The sequence below is a fragment of the Stenella coeruleoalba genome, assembly GCF_951394435.1.
Source record: "Stenella coeruleoalba genome assembly, chromosome: 1".
NCBI lineage: Eukaryota > Metazoa > Chordata > Mammalia > Artiodactyla > Delphinidae > Stenella > Stenella coeruleoalba.
This window is the reverse complement of record NC_137169.1, coordinates 9,699,417-9,716,535: the sequence shown is the minus strand read 5'-3', so window position 1 is coordinate 9,716,535 and position 17,119 is coordinate 9,699,417. Positions and strand designations below refer to the sequence as shown.

The 17,119-nt window shown below is 53.4% G+C and overlaps 1 protein-coding gene across 5 annotated transcripts in view; it reads left to right on the top strand.

The window, feature by feature from the left end:
* DHRS3 (dehydrogenase/reductase 3) overlaps positions 1-13,348 on the top strand; it is a 41,584-nt gene extending 28,236 nt beyond the window's left edge. For 4 of the 5 annotated variants that reach the window (XM_079932217.1, XM_079932219.1, XM_079932220.1 and 1 more), the window contains 5 exons: positions 4,012-4,155; positions 4,969-5,088; positions 5,449-5,687; positions 10,036-10,161; positions 12,848-13,348. In XM_079932217.1, coding sequence (XP_079788343.1) covers positions 4,012-4,155; positions 4,969-5,088; positions 5,449-5,687; positions 10,036-10,161; positions 12,848-12,932 — 714 coding nt within the window. In that variant the 3' untranslated portion in view covers positions 12,933-13,348. Of the gene's footprint in view, positions 1-4,011; positions 4,156-4,968; positions 5,089-5,448; positions 5,688-10,035; positions 10,162-11,478; positions 11,610-12,847 lie in introns of those variants that run through there. The other variant, XM_079932218.1, reaches the window with a different exon arrangement.
* The last annotated feature ends 3,771 nt before the right edge of the window (positions 13,349-17,119 follow it).

The window sequence follows — 17,119 nt, the reverse complement described above, 5'->3', positions numbered from 1 at the left end:
GGTGGGAATAAACACTGGTGTGAGGACTCAGGGGATTTGGGAGCAGAATTCTCAATGCTCAGAAAAATCCCACCGTCCCTCGGGTTTCAGGGGTGCATCTGAGGAGGACAAAGGCTCCGGGTTCAAATCCTGCCCCCGCCACCCACTGAGTGCGACTTTGGACGAGTTAACTCAGCGCCTTTGAGCCAGTGTCCTCAGCCATAAAACGTGGATCGTGGGCTTCCCTGGTGGCGCAGTGGTTGAGAGTCTGCCTGCCGATGCAGGGGACGCGGGTTCGTGCCCCAGTCCGGGAAGATCCCACATGCCGCGGAGCGGCTGGGCCCGTGAGCCATGGCCGCTGAGCCTGCGCATCCGGAGCCTGTGCTCCGCAATGGGGGAGGCCACAGCTGTGAGAGGCCCGCGTACCGGAAAAAAAAAAAAAAAAAAAAAAAGTGGCTCGTGATAGCCTTCAGCTTTGGGGGCTGCTCGGGGGTTCAGGCTCGCTGCGAGGTCAGCTCCGAGGGAGAGGAGGGCGGGACCCCGTGCCTCTGCTGGGAGGCCTGGGACGCCAGAGGTCTTCACCCCCCCTTCCCTCCTCCTCCCCGGGACGGAAGCTAGCCATTTGCCCCCCGAGGGGAGGGGAGGCCAAGGGGTGTCTAGTGCCCCTGAGCTCTTATTTTATAAACTCGGCTTAAGCGTAAATCCCGGGGCCGCTGACCCTCCCCAGCTGCGCCCTGTCCTGGGAGTTGATTAAGAGGAGGCCATGTTGGGTTCCAAGGGCTCATAAATCTGCCCCCTCCCCAGGCTGCTTACCCCACGCTCCTCTCAGCCCCTTGCCTCCCGCCCACCCCATCCTTACCCGCATTTGGGCACTGGGTGGGACTCCTGTCCTGTCAGCTGTCCGGGGTCACCCCCAGGTGACTCTGGTGAGAAGCCACCCGGACCAGCCTCTGAGCTGTACCTGCCAGGTTCCTGGTCGGTGACTCTGGGTCCCCAGAGGGGTCCGGGCAGGGCACTGGAAGAGGAGGGACAGTGGCTGTAGCAGCTCCAACTGGGCGGCTCCTAGCCAGGAAGGGCCCCCATCCCCCCACGCAGCGCTCTCCCTCACCTCCCACCCCCAGTGGCTCAGTTACTGGAAGGCTCCATCGAGGTGACCAGCCCTGGCCTCCCTGTCACCATGGAGACGCACCTGGGTCCTAAGACGGGAAGATGCCCAGCCTGGCTCTCCAGGGACTCGCCTGAGGAAATGCACAGCAGTGCAGAGGCTGCACACACACACACACACACACACACACACACACACGTGCACGCGTGCAGAGAGAGGCACATTCACTCAGACACGCACAGAGAGAGACGCACAGTGAGGCACACACACACCGGCCTGGGCCTCACCTCACAGCTCAGTCCTGGGTGGTTCTGAGGCTCTGGGTGAAAGTCCGGGTCTCGCTGACTCTTGGGCTAAGCAGCCTCTGTGTTGAAGGTTCTGGGACCCTAAATGGCTCAGTCGAGGAAACTGGGCTCGTCTCAGCCTCAGAGAGGCTATTTAACCACCTCCCGTCCTGTCCCACCTACGGCCATGAACTTTCGTTCATTCGTTCAACAAATAGCACTTGCATTGCTGGGCCCTGAGATATGAAATGAACAAGGCAGGATCAGGGCCCCCGGGAGCTCCCTGCTCAGAGGGGTGGGTGGGGTGAGGAGGACAGAAAGCAAACCCGTCACAGTGTCTGGGGAGAGGTGGGGCCTCTGAGCACAGAGCATGAGGCCAGCCCCCCAGCCCACCAGGGGCATCCTCAACAGACCCCCAAAAGGACATGGCCAGACCTCAGCGTCCCACCTGGGTGTATATACGTGGAAGACAGTGGGGCACAGCCTTCGTTTCGCCTCCCTCACCCTAGCCCCTGTTTCCCTCTCCAGGGTGTCCTTCTAGCCATGCAGACCGAGCTGGCCTTCCCTGTTCCCTTTCTGCTGGTTTTCTTGTGCTCCCAGGCACCTGGACCGCTGCGCCTTCCAACAAGCCCCTACCCCCACTTTAAGCTTGCCTTCTCTTGTCCAGAAGTTCTCAGAGTCCCGGAGGCTCCTCTCTCATCCTCAGCCAGGCCCTAGGAAACTCTGCAAGCCCCAGGGTCCTGTTCCCCATATGAGATGGATGTGGGATGGGGTTAGGCAGGGACCAGGGTATGAGAAATGAGGCCAAGGATTTCCTTCACCTCAGACTGACATACTCAGAAATTACATGGATGGATGATGGAGTGGGGTGGATGGATGGATGGATGTGAGGAAGGATGGATGGACAGACAGATGGGGTGACAAGGGAGGATGGAAGGAAACTAGGATGACAGTGACTACCAGGCAAGAGTGAGGTCTGATATGGTGGAAGATGCCTGAACAGATGTTTATCTCTTCTCTGTGAAGGAATCTCTCCAGCCTCTCCTGGAGGAACACATTCTAAGTCTGTTTTTAGTTCAACAGACAAGAAAGTGTCCCTTGGAGCCTGTCTAATTGCAGACCTTTTGCTCTTGAAGGACTTTTGTGGTCGTGGAGGGTGGCTGATGGAATTCTCCCTCGTAAAGCCTTTCCTGTATTTCAAGACTCCAATTAAAATAAATAAACTGGTTGGACAAGGTGGGGTTTTCAAACTGGGCTTTCCCAGAGATGTTTCAAGAGTTGAAAGAACACTTTTATTTTCCTTTAAGAAATATTTCGAAAGTTTTAAAAACTCTAATAAAAAAGTCAAATCCATGGAAGCCACCAACACATTTGTGTGTCCCGCCAGCTAACCCATTTTGTGCCTTTTTTCGTCATGTGAAAGTTCTGAGATTTCAAGGTAAACAATTGATAAACGGTTATCACCAACAACTACTTATCTGCGTGACTTTTCTCCTTACCGAGTCCAGAGCAAAGTACAGAAATCAGTTAGATGCTGGTCTGGCGTGACTGGAGTTAGTCCATCACTCCCACTTGAAAATGTTTGTCTTCGCAGCTCAGCCCTTCTACTCTCATTCGTTGCTTTTAGTGTAAGAAAATATGGAGTTGGACGTGTAATTTGTTCCTTTTACTGGTTTCGCATATGGGGTTCCGTGTTAGGTTTTATTTTTTAAGGAGAAATTTCATTAATAATTTTTAAAAGAAAGAGAAGAAACAAAAATAGAAATCCATTAGATTAATCCCCCAGGAGACTTTTATCTCTTCCTTTCTCTGATTCTCTCCAGCCCCCAGCCTTTCTCCCTCTGTGCTGATTAAGCTGGGTCTCAGGATTCTTCGTTCCCTGTCGCCCGACCCTGGTTCTTTTACCAACAGGGGCCTCTCTGGACCCAACGACGTACCATGGGAAGGAGTGTCATTCTCCTGTGGGTCAAGGTTGAGAATTAGCCCGGCCTTTTATGGCCAGCCATTCATAAATTTGCCCAATCCCCTTTAAGGATTCATGTCTTGGTCCTGCCAGGGTCACTTCCTGGTCTAATGAGTCCCGCGTTTATTACCTGCGGGGTGAGGTCGTGTTTCCTTCCCCAGAGGAGCCCAGCTGCCTGTCTTCCCGGCCCTCCTCCTGCAGGACCACAGCTGGGTGGAAGGGAAGGCTTTGCTCAGCCTCCAGGCACCTCACGGTCAGAACCTCGCAGTCCGTTCATCGGCGGGGCTCTAGACCTCAGTGGTGAGAAGGCCAGCTTGTTTCTAGCTCAGAGCATTCTGGAACATTGTACAGAAAGAGCTCTGCTACTACTTTTAACTAGGTAGGATCATTGGAATTGGGCCGACAGGAGGCATCCTCCTGGAAGCAATACGTGAGAAAGACTTGTGAATCACGCGTCCACCAAAGGGTCATGCACAGGCTCAGAAACTCTTGGTTGCCTTCAGAGTAGGCTATATATATCCCTTTAGCAAATCATACTGTGACTTTGCATACTCTCTTTGAATGGAACCAGGGAGGCCAGTCCTGGGGCAAATTACATACGGAATTTCTGGTGGCAATCATCGAATCACGATGGCTTCCTTAATGACCCCGTGTTCAGTACTGCTATCCTCTCCTTCCAGATCGTTCTGTGGGGCCGGACTGAGAAATGCCTGAAGGAGACGACGGAGGAGATTCGGCAGATGGGCACCGAGTGCCACTACTTCATCTGCGATGTGGGCAACCGGGAGGAGGTGTACCAGACGGCCAAAGCTGTCCGGGAGAAGGTGGGCAGCCTGCGAGGGGCCGGCCTCAGCTCTGCCAGACACTGGGGGGGAATGCTGGCCAAAGAGAACATTCTCACGTGGCCTGGGAGAGAGCTTTGCCTATGGCAGAATGGCTATTTTCAGGGCATCTTGGAGGGCTTTCCTATGAAGCTGGCCCAAGTTGTGCGTGCGTGTGCATGTGTGTGTTGCAGGGGGCAGGGACTAGGGCATAGGTTGATTACGTAAGCGGACTGATCACCTGTTGTACCCTTTGGAAGTTTAGATCTTGTGAGTTTCTATCCTAGATCCTGGGGGACAAATGTCCCATTGCCCTCTGGGAAAATCCCCGACTCCAGCCATCTATTTAGACTGAATGCATCACTGAGCTCCAAGAGAGCAGAAACCACCATTAGATATCTGACACATGGTAAATGTTAACTATTTTTATGTAACAATAACCTCATTTATTATAGATGTGCTCTGTGCCAGGTACATTATGTGCCATAAATTATTTCTTTTTTCTGCTTTTTTTTTTTTTTTTTTTTTTGCCACACTGCACGGCTTGCAGGATCTTAGTTCCCTGACCGGGGATCGAACCCAGGCCCTCGGCAGTGAAAGTGCAAAGTCCTAACCACTGGACTGCCAGGGAATTCCCAGCCATAAATTCTTTCTGATCCCCAGAACGACCCTGGTATGGTTATTAGCCCCATCTTACAAATCAAGATTGATGCTCAGAGAGGTGATGTGACTTCCCAAGACCAGGTCCCTCCTCTCCAAGTGCAAGCCACTGGGGCTGCCCGCCCTAACGGCCCCTCGACCCCCTGTTGCCCACAGGTGGGCGACATCACCATCCTGGTGAACAACGCCGCCGTGGTCCATGGGAAGAGCCTGATGGACAGTGACGATGATGCCCTTCTCAAGTCCCAGCACATCAACACCCTGGGCCAGTTCTGGGTAAGTTTATCCTGAGACTGAGCCAGCCCTGGGCATGTCAGTGACATGCTTCTTCCCTCCAGGGACCCTGGGAGCTATAGGGGAGTGGGGAGAGGCTCGCCAGGGCTTGGGCTCAGGCCAGGGGGGATGTCCTAGGATAGGGTGACCGGACAAGACGAATGACCGGCTGCCCCAGGAGGCATCTGGAATTTCTGAAATGTGGGGCTCAGTGCCCTCGGCCCGCACGCCTCCCATCCCAGGAAAGCCTGGTCTCTGGCGTAGTGTATTGTGTACAGGCTGGTCTGTTCTCCCTGAGGGGGGCGGTAGAGGGGCTGTTGGAAGCCGTGGCTGCTGCACACTGACCTCCCCACCCACCCTTAGACCACCAAGGCCTTCTTGCCACGGATGCTGGAGCTGCAGAACGGCCACATCGTGTGTCTCAACTCCGTGCTGGCGCTCTCTGCCATCCCCGGCGCCATTGACTACTGCACGTCCAAAGCCTCAGCCTTCGCCTTCATGGAGAGCCTGACGCTGGGGCTGCTGGACTGTCCAGGCGTCAGTGCCACCACCGTGCTGCCCTTCCACACCAGCACCGAGATGTTCCAGGGCATGAGGGTCAGGTCAGTGGCAGGGGACCCCCTCTCCGAGCCAAGTCCCTCCAGCAGATCGGATCAGGGGAAAGACTCGTTACACACAGAGACCCAAAATCTTAAAATAACCCAGAACCCTTTATCTCTGGCCTTTTGGTCTCATACCTGATTCTCCATCTGCAGGGCAGTGGGGTTCTCTAGTGGTTTAGGGTCCTGCTTCTCAGGTCAGGGGGCTTGTACAGAGTTCCCATGCTAAATGCATGCAATGGAATACTACCCAACTATAAAAAGGGAACCAAGTATTGGTAAGTGAACAATATGGATGAATCTCAAATGTTGAGAGAAAGAAACCAGAGACATAAAAGTGCATTCTGCATGATTCCATCTGTCTGAAGTTCTACAACAGGCAAAACTGGACCGAGGTGATAGAAATCAGAACAGTGGCCACCCCAAGAGGAGTGGGGACATAGCCTGGCAGAGAGCACCGGGGAACCTTCTAGGCTTTTAGAAATGTTCTCTCTTCTTGATTTGAGTGGGGGTTACATAGGTAAAAATTGATCATGCTGGACACAAGATTTATGCCTTTTATTGTATGCAAATTATAGCTCAGTTTAAAGAAATACCGAAGCCCACCCACCCCTCCTCCAGGCCACTTAAATCAATGGGAATGGGAACCACTGGTTTAGAGCTTGTGCTTTGGAGCCAGGCCCCTGGGGTGTGTGTGACCTTGAGCCCGATTAGTTCCCGCTCTGATGCTAATCTGTAGAATGGGATGATGGGAATGTCTACCCTTAGGGTTCTGTGATAGGGATAAAATGGGGTCTAGCATGCAACACCGTATGTGCTACATAGTAGGTGCCCAGTAAATGGTGCTATAACGATGCGCGCTCGTGAAGGGGCATAAGATTATAGATAAATGAAAATGTGGAATCATCCCAAAACTATTTTCCTTGTTTTTCGCAATGCACCGTATAATGGTAATTTTGCTTTCTAAATGATATGCACCAGCTTCTTCCAAACATGAGGATAGCGTGGAAGTGTCATTGTGAGAGTTTCCTGAGAGAGCGGAAGGCATGTGGCGTAGTGCCTCCGGGTGGGAATCACTCAGAACACCTTAGTGATTATCACTGAGTCTGGTTTTGCTGTCAAGAATCAAAACACCCGGTTTTGCAGACATAGATATGGAGAACAGACTTCTGGTTGCCAAGGGGGAGGCGGGGCAGGGGAGGGAAGGAATGGTGGTTTGGGATTAGCAGATGCAAACTATTATATACAGGATGGATAAACAACAAGGTCCTACTGTATAGCACAGGGAACTATATTCAGTATCCTGTGGCAAACCATAAAGGAAAAGAATATATATGTGTGTGTGTGTATAACTGAGTCACTTAGCTGTACAGCAGAAATTCACACAATATTGTAAATCAACTATACTTCAATAAAATTAAGGAAAAAACACAACTCCCTGTTTGGAATCACACCTCAGCTACTGAATGGTGATGAAATCTTGAACCAGTTTTGTTACCACTCTGAGCTTTACTTTGCTCATCTGTCAAAGTGGAAATAATACCTCATAGGATTATTGAGAGAATTAGAAATAACACATGTAACGTAGCTAGTGTGAAGCCCAGGGCATGTGAGATGCTCAGTAACGAACTGCTGCTCTTATTATTTTTACTAACAAACATCTTCATAAGTGCATAAGTTATCAATCTTCCTAGCAGACTTCAGTCATCACAGATGTATATATTTCCACCTGACTTATATGCAGTTATCATAGAAGCTGAATTTAGAGGAGGCTGGATTAATGACTATTAATGTTCCATGTTGGTTTTTTCCCCCCATGATGTCTTGGTTTGGTTTCTTTTCATCTGGGTATACAGGAGGTGCTCAAACAATGCATATTGGATGGAAGTGCCGCAGTGGCGACCCATGGTTCTAATCGGGTGCCCTGAAGTGGGCAGGACATTCACAGACCTCGCATCCCTGTGCCTGTTTCGCCTTCTGGCATAGTTTCCTCTCCATCACTCTAAGAAGGAAACCCAAGGCCTCCCCCAGATCATTTTCCCACAGTGGCTCAGAATGTGGACCCAGGCTGTGGGGGCCTAATCCCAGCTCCCTGTGACCTTGGGCAAATTACTTCGCTTTCCTGTGCCTCGGTTTCCTTGTCTGTAAGAAGGGATTGATAATGGTACCCTGGCCTCACAGGCTAGATGAGCTCCTGTGCGTGAATCAACTAGCCAGCTGGCAAGTAGTGAGCACTAGGTGAAGGTTAGTTACCTGTGGATTGCAGGTGAGCCCCGAGGGCTTGGGAGAAGGGCAGTAAAATGTTGATTGGTACCTAACCAACTGCCATTTCAGGAAGGAAGGAAGGAAGGAAGGAAGGAAGGGGAAAAAAAGAAAGAAAAGCATTGGCTTCCTCTCCAACCATGCTTAGCAGCTTCCATGCTTAGCAGCGTCCCAGGGTTGAGGGTGGGAGACATGTTTAGGGCAAAACTGATGGGTTTTCTGGCAAGAGTGGCCATACAGGTGGGTGCTGTTGTTTGTAAATTGCTCTTTACTGATCTTCTTTATGTTCCAGCCACACCAGACACCTTACAAACGCTTCTGCGTTTGACCCTCCACAACCCTGCGAGAGCTCTTATCCCCATTTCTCAGATGAGGAAAGTGAGGCTCTGAGAAGCAAAGTTACTTGCCCAAGACGACACCCATAGAAATTGGCTGAGCGTGCTCTTTCAAGGGGTTTGTGCAGCCTCCGTGGGAGTTCGTAGCTCTGCCGGTTCCCCGGGTGCCCATCCCACACACCACGGAGGGAAAAGGGAAAGCCCCACCAGCGGGCGTGTGTGAGGCATCCCCTCTGTCAGGTTCTCCCGCAGGGATCCTACCAGGAAGAGCCCCCTGAGCCCACGGAGCTTGGTCTGTCCATCCTGTCTTCCAGTCCCCCCAGAAGCAGCCCTGGCCCAAGTGGGGGCTGGAAACCCACACTGTCCACCGTATCTGTGGGGCTCCAGCGTCACGAGCCGTCTCACGCGTCCATCTCCACAGGACCCTGAGGCCGGCCCTTCCAGACTGCAGGGTCGTGGGCATCCTGGCAGCCCGTCATGATGGCAAAGGAAGCCAAGGGTTGGGGGCGAGCTCTGTGGACTCTCTGAGGCCAGCCAAGCCCGCGCTGGGGGCCCAGGAGTTGCCTTTTGCTCAGGGTGACATCATCCCCAGGTGACTCATCACCCTCAGTCCTCCTGGTGCCGGAGCAGCTCACCAGCCCTTTGTGGGACTGAGGTCAGAGCCAGCAGCATCAGTCCTGCACCTATAGGCCCAGGAGCGGTGGGACAAGCAGCAAGTGAGGGACAGGGGAGACAGAGCACGGGTCTGGGGCTCCTGCGGGCCTGGTTTGACTCCCCAGTCCCCACCATCCCCAGAGCCTCGGCTTCCTTCTCTGGCAGTTGGAGCAAGTGATGCCTGTTGATCACTCAGCACAGGCCTGGCGCTAAGGGAGCATCATCCCTGTACGGGTCTCAGGTCAGATGTCTCTGAACAGGCATGAGAACCCCCTGATGTTTGCTTACTCAGCCATTCATTCATTTATCAACCCCATGGAAACGCCCTGTAGATGTTTGAATGAATCGGTGAGTGTATCCATGAATTAGGGAATGAGTGAGTAAACCAGCAAGTGGTAGGGGAATGCCACATCGTTCAGTGTCTACCCACTCAGCAAGCATTTATTGAGCACCTACTATATCCCAGACACTGCACACAGGGCATACAGCAGGGAGCAAGACCCACCAGACTTCTGCCCTTGGGGAACTCACAGGCTGATGGGGGAGACAGGCCATTCACAGGAAACAAGCAGACAGGCAAGGCCATTCTCGATTCAGTCAAGGCAATTATCAGGGGGCCGAGATTAGAGGGCACTCTGAGTGGATGGGAGGAAGGAGCCAGGCTGATGGGACAGCTGAGATGGGAAAGATCTTAAGTGACAGGGTTGGCCAGGATCGTTGGGGCAGGGTGAGAAGGAGGAAAGGTGAGGCCCAGAGTGGGTAGGACTGAAAGCAGAACGAGGGGCCCCAGGAGGGCTTTAGCAGGGCCGGACGGGATGTGAGTGAGGTTTGGGGGAGCCCTCTGCAGTGCTCTAAGAATGGGTCCCAGGTGGGTGGGTGGGCTAAAAGCCCTCAATTGTCAAGGGGAGACTCGCTGGGAGGAGTGAGAGGAAGAGGAACTCCTGACACATCCTGGGCGGCAGGGAGAGTGTTCCAAACAGGTATCAAGTCTCCCACACAGGAGAAGCCAAAGGGATGACCCTGACATGTTAGCCACAGGGGTTTTCAGCAGAAGCGCTCGCTTCTCAGGGGAAACCCACACTGTCTCTTCCTGCCTGCAGGTTCCCCAACCTCTTCCCGCCCCTAAAGCCGGAGACCGTGGCCCGGAGGACGGTGGAAGCCGTGCAGCTCAATCAGGCCCTCCTCCTCCTCCCGTGGACGATGCACGCCCTCATTATCTTGAAAAGGTATGGGGCTGGGGGAGGAAGCTCTGGGTCAGGCTCATGCTGGCCATTTCCCCTTCTCCCTGTGGACCCTGGTGGAGAAGAGGCCTCAGGCAAGAGAAAGTACCCCGGTGATTGATTAGTCATGTCTGCCTGCTGTGGCCGTGAAAGTGAGAGCAGTGGTACGTGTGCCATGGATATACTATCCTTACTAAGGAGTGGCGGTTCTCAAACTTGTTGGTCTCAAGAACCCTTTACAATCTTAAAAATTATTGAAGAACCCAAAGTGCTTTTATCTCTGTGAGTTGTATCTATTGTATTAGAAATTAAAACTGAGAAAATATTTTATGGGATTTATACATTTATTCATTTATATATAGCAAGAAAAAATCCATTCAGTGTTAACATAAATGATATTTTTTGTGAAAAGTAAATGTATTTTCCAAAAAAGAAATGTAGTAAGAAGAATGGCATTATTTTATATTTTTGCAAAGCTCTTTATTATCTGAATTAATTGAAGACAACTGGATGCTCATATCTGCTTCTGATTTTAATCTGCTGATGTCACATGTCACGTAGCCTCTGGAAAACTCAGCTGTACACTCATGAGAGAATGAGACTTAAAAAGTCAAAACCTGTCTCAGTATTATAATAAAAATAGTTTGACCTGGCAGACAGACCCCTGAAGAGATCTCAGGTACCCCCAAGGGTTCCTGGGCCACACTCTGAGAACTGCTATTCTAGAGACTAAATCTTGGCCCTAGCCTTCAGGAAGTTCAATCTAATAGGGAAGACTAGCGGTCCAGTGGTTAAGGCTCTGCGCTTCAGCTGCAGGGGGCACGGGTTCAATCCCTGGTTGGGGAACTAGGATCCCGCATGCTGTGTGGCACGGCCAAAAATAAAATAAAATAGAATCAAATTTTAAAATGAACATCAGTGAATGGGGAAGACAGGGATTTCATTGCCAAAGGCCCGGGATTCACAGAAACATCCCTGGTGGGATTTACCAGGGCAGACCACCTTGGGGGGTAGGCTTTACAGAGGAGACCATCTTCCTCCAAAATGTGCCCAGCATCACATTCCCTAGAACTTTCCAGACTCTGGGCAACAAACCATTCCCATCCCACTCCCACGCTGAAGGGGCCATTGCAGGTGCCCCACTAAACACTGTTTTCATAGGCCTCTCGTGCTGCACAGAGAGCTTTGACCCCGGAGCCCGAGTGACCGTGGACTCTTGGCTCCCCTGGGCCCCCAACCCCCAGATGACTGAACCCCTCTGACCTGAAAGGCCTTTTCAGGAGGTGAAGCACCCAAGTGCCTTTATCTGATGTCAACCCCCAGGAAACCAGGTTCCCCTCTGGCTGCTGTGGACACAGTGGGCATCTGAGGAGCTACTCTAACTGCAGGCAAGAAACCTCAGGACCCGGGGACACATCAGTCCCTTTCAGTGACACAGAGTAGGGGACTCCGGGCATTCAGGCCACACCTCAGCCTCCCTCAGTCCATCCTGACTGTTGCTTTGAGATGCTACTTGGCCGCCTCTGTGAGCCTTGGAGAGCAGGGACTTGGATCCTCACCAAAGCCAAGCTGATCTTCCACCGCAGGGAACTTCTCAGAAGCTTTTGGGGACATTCTAGAAAAAAAGCTAGTTTGTCTAGAACACCTCAGCACTCTCCACAGTAAGCACCCAGCCTACATTTTGTGTTCTATCCCCCACTACTTTCCCACAAGAAGCAGAGGCCAGCCCCTCCCCATTCCCTGCACCGCGCCTCCTTTCACCTTCCCCAAGAGAAATCTTCACAGGCTCAACTCTAGTGCCACCACCCCCAGGAAGCCTTCCAGATTGCTCCAGCTGGAAGTGAGGCTTTCCCATGTTGCAACTAGAATGGACCAGGGCCCTTCAATTTCATTCAACAGAGGAACTGAGGGCGTCTCTCCACTGGGCCCTGTGCTAAGTGCCGGGATCGGAGATGAAATATCTACCGCAGAGGCACCCATGGACTTGACAAGTAAACAGCTAGCACAACTCCGGGGGTTGTTGGGGAAGCATAGAGCTATGGGGAGCCCCAGGAAAGGCCTGGGGTGAGTCTGGGAAGTTTCCTACAAGAAGCAAGAAATTGTGTCATGCTAAAGAACAAGGCCTGAAGGTATATGCAGGTGTTTTACTATCTGGAGGGACATAAAGGATGAGACGTAACACCTGAGGTCCCACCTATAGGAAAACATCACTATGCAGTGGAACAAACTTGGCCAAGAATCTTGAGATGGCAGAGGACAGATTTTGGCATCAACTGTATCATGTGCACAGTGTGGCTGTTTCATAAATAGTACATGGAAAAAAAAGAGGAGGTGACACCCAGTACCTAACTCCTCAGCCCCACACAGTAAATATTTGTTGAATAAGTGGCATTTGGAGTTAATTGATCTCTGAGATACGTTTGGGCCCTAAAATGCTAAAAGTGTGGCTTTGAAAGTTTGTAACACCCACCCTTTACCTTGTAAATAGCTATTTACCTACTTACTTGAAAGCCCTTCCTCCATGGAGGGGTGGGTCGTGGTGGCTTGTCGGGGGAGCCGGTGTATGTTGGAGAGAGGGGTGGGGAGAGCTTATGGGAACCATCACTTTACTACACCCCTTGTATGGCTACCAGTGACCCAGCCACTGGTCTCCCCACTAACCATCTTCTCTTTTCCCTCCCCACTCCACCAGCATACTCCCACAGGCTGCCCTCGAGGAGATCCACAAATTCTCAGGAACCTACACCTGCATGAACACTTTCAAAGGGCGAACATAAAGGCAGGACGCAAAGACAGGCTTAAAAGCCACAGAACCTGAGGGGGCGTGGGCACCTGGGCACACGCCCATGTGCCTGTCCCTTGACACACTTCTGCTGCATGAGCAGGACTGCTCCTCCCCTGGGGAGGAATCTGGCTGTGCCCCCAAGCCAGCCCCAGGACCTTTGCACAGGACTGACGGGTGTAACTCTGACCCCCGTGGGGAGGCAAGAAACCAGCCAGCAGCTGCCTTGACACTTTTGTACATTTCTGATTCTGTAGAGTTCATTGTTAAATCGCTTCTCAAGTCTAACCAGCCTCGGCAACGTGCATAGACTATTTCCGGGAGGGACTGTGCCCACGCACTCCTCCTTCCCCTCCAAACTCCACTCATCCTCAGCTTGTGCAAACTGGTTGAACGGCAGGAAAACAAAATAAAGAGAGATGGCTTTTGCGAATTCCTTTGTTGAAATCCTTGACCTCTGGTCCTTAGTGGTCAGTGGGGAAGGCACCAGACCCAACCACAACACCCCATCCTTTGAGAGAGAATTGGTCTGCTCAGGGTCCCCAGCTGCCGGGAGTGGAGTAGGCAAGAAGGAGGCAGAGATCGGGAGAAAAACTGGAGCCCAGGCCTGGGGGTACATGGCTCCTTGCCAGCTCTGCCAGGCCCGGCCCAACAGCCATGGGTTGGGGGGCACTTTGCCTTCCTACCTGCATCCCTGGTAGGACCATAGTGACCTAGTCTGCAGAGACCAGCTCTCTGTCCTTCCACAGCCCCACCAGCCACCAGGCCACCAACTCAGCAGAGCAGAACCAGGCTTTATCGAGCCCCTCCTGTCTACCTACCACGTGCTGGGTGCTGAGAGGGGAATGTTGCCCAAAATTCAGCCCAAATTCAGAAGACCACCAGCACAGCAAGGCCAGTGCTAAGGGGGTGCTGTGGGCCCCTGGGCCAGGTTTGATTGCAGGGGGTAGAAGTGAAATAGCAAAGGAGAGGGAGGTCTGGAACGGCAGAGGGGATTAACGTGGGCTCAGTCAATGGAGAAAAATGACAGCCAAGGAGATGTGGGGAGAGATGCCCCAGCGTCCCTCTGGTGTGCATCCTCTCCTGCTGCAGCAAGCTTAATAAACCTGACCTTGGGCCGGGGGACGGGTGGACAATGGAATCTCATCTAAGGCGCCTCCATCCACACAGCTCTTGCAGGTGGGTGGCGGGGTGGGGGAGGGGAGCAGGCAGTGGCTCCAGGAGATGACGGAGGAGACCACAGGCACGAATTCAGGGGAGAAGCTTGCTGGAGCGTGGCACCAAGCCTGCACCTTCGCACAACTCACACGAGAGGAAGAGTAGGATTGCAGCTCAGCTGGTCGTCAGTCTGGTCTGTGTGCAGAGATGCCAAGTCACAGCCACATCCACTGTTTATTGAGCACCTACTGTGTAGCTGCCAAGCCCTGAAGCTTAACATCTTAACTGTCATTCATCCACGGCACCGAGCAGCAGCGGAAGACACAAGTCAGCTCTCGGGAGCTCCTTTAAAGACTTCCAAGAGCTACAATGTGTAGACAAAATACGACCCCCAGGGCTTCCCTTCCCTGGTGGCGCAGTGGTTGAGAGTCCGCCTGCCGATGCAGGGGACGCGGGTTCGTGCCCCGGTCCGGGAAGATCCCACATGCCGCGGAGCGGCTGGGCCCGTGAGCCGTGGCCGCTGAGCCTGCGCGTCCGGAGCCTGCGCTCCGCAACGGGAGAGGCCACAACAGTGAGAGGCCCGCGTACCGCAAAAAAAAAAAAAAAACCCAAAAAAACAAAACAAAAAAATGACCCCCAGGTGTCCATGGCTTCCAACAACGGAGCTTGTGTTACAGTTGCCACCTGTCCTTGGAGAGTGGCTGCAGCTCTGCTCCGTGTCCCCTTCGCTCTAGGGCTCCGGCTGACAGAGGAGCCTCCATCTGGAATGATGTCACCTTGGGGCAGAAATAGGCACAGCTGGGAACCTGTGCGCCTGCTCTGAAATTTTCTCCCTGGAAACAACGCGCATCACTTCTGCTCACATTCCATTGGCCAGAGCAGGTCCTGTAGTCAAGCACTCCGAGGATGTCACTGGGCATACAATCCCCCTGGAGGAGTGGTCAGTAATTTTGAACTATAATGCAATCTGCCACGCCGTGGAAGGAGCTGTCCATAGGAATAGAAGGAAAAATGGAAATGTAGGCAGAGGATGGAAGAGGCAGAGAGATACTGTGCTGGGATGGGGTGGCTTCCAGGTGATACACACCAGGTTCTGAGCAGAGCCCCAAAGAGGCATTGACCTTTCAGGGGGTTGGTATTAGAAAGACCACTTCAGAGGTGAGAAAACAGGCTCAGAGCAGGGAAATTGTATGCCCAAGTTTGTAGGGCTATGGGCACCGGAGCCCGAATTTGAAGCCCGCTCTCCCTGACCCCCTCACTTACTGTGGCAAGTGATGGGGATGCCAAGCCAGGACTCGTCACTTTCATTTTGGCCCTTGAGGGTGTGTGTCACCAAAGTGTGTGGGGGGGGGGCAAGCTCCTGAAGGGGTCCAGCCTGTGGAGGTCGGGCCCGGAAGGGCCACACCTGCACCATCACCCCACTTTGGCGTGTGGACACAACGTGGGCGGGTCCACTGGGCATGGCCTGCCCCGTTGCTGTCCCGGCACCGCAGGCCAGGTGCCTGTCACTGGCTGTCACAGGACATAAGTTAGGCGTGGCACATCTCAGTGGTCAGGGATAGATGAGGAAGGAAGGCGGTTCTGCGTGCTGAGCCCCGACTTTTCTGGCCATCCTTGGGAGGCGGCCCATTTCCGTGCTCACGGGCTGGCTCATGGCCTTTTGGAGACGATTTGACTTCTGAGGCTTCCGTGAAACTGGGCACTTGGCCTGCAGTCCGGGAATGCAGTGAGGACCCCAGGGGTCTGAGTGGATCTGGGAGCGATGAGACCCAGCCAGCCCTCCCCAGGGCGCACTGAGAACAGAATCGCTGTCTTGGCTTCAGGGGGACCTCGTGTCTTCCCAGAGCCCCAAGGGCTTCTCCTGACAGCCGGGCAGGGCCTGGTCCCTCCCTACCCCCTCCCTCTCCGCTGGGATACTTTCAGTCTTTTTCTGGATCTTTTCCCAGAGGAACCAGGGAAAAAGCCTTGGGCAGGTTCCCAGGAGGCCGCATCCCGCTCCGTCCGCCGATGGTTCAGCCACTTGGGGAGCCTTGAGAGTTAAAGCAAAGAGCTAATTCTGTCCCTTAGCTTAGCCAAGCAAAGGAGAGTGACAAGCGATGAACTCCGGCTCCTTGAATCCCCCGAGGTGCAGAATGGCGTGTGCCAACCCTACAAAGAAGAATTGGGCCCTGGGAGGTGACCCAGTTGCCCCGCCTGGGGCTCCTCCCCACATCTCCAAAGGGAACCAGATTGGAAGTGGGCAGGGGGAGGCGCCAGACCCGAGCGCATCCAGGCGTGGTTCCAGGGGACCAGGCTCTCTGGGCCGGCAAGTGGTCCGGAGTGGAGTCCTGTGGCCACTGTCCTGCTCCCAGGGCCAGAAGGCTTGGAAAGTGGACTCCCTTCTCCTCAAGCCAAACGGGTGGTCGGGAGGGACCTGACCGCAGGGCTCAGCCCAGCCACCCCAAGAGCCCTTCTCATGGGGCAAACAGTGCATGCCCCTAGGGACAGCCCAGTTTGATGACGGACAAAAAAAGAACTAGGTCACAAACATAGAAATTCTGCAGTCCAAGTGCCGAGCGGCACGGAGGGACGAGAACAGTGGCAGGAGGGGATGGACATGGGGGTCACTGAAGGGTGGGTGGGGCCCTCCTACCCGCACATCTGGGATTGCTTCTGAGGAATCTTCTCCAACTTTCCGGAAAGGCCTTTCAAACGGGGCGGGGTGAGGGGGCGGGTGGGCGTCATTAATAAGAGCCCAGAGGTCTATGTGAAGAGAATATCTATACACAGACAGCCCTCCCCTCAGGCAAAGCCAGGAGGTAACAATGTCCCTCGACACAGAAGGAGGGCCTGCAACAGCTCGTGGGCACCCCAGTCACTCTGCACCTTAGACTGGGGCTGTTAGACGGAGATTCCATTGATTAACATTCCTTAACGCACTTCTCTTCATAAACTGAAGGCCACCTGCTATGGACCAGAGCCGGGGCCTGGGGGCCCCTGCCCCTCAGCGTGTAGGGTCCAGCTGTGCCCCCCTCACCCCTCATG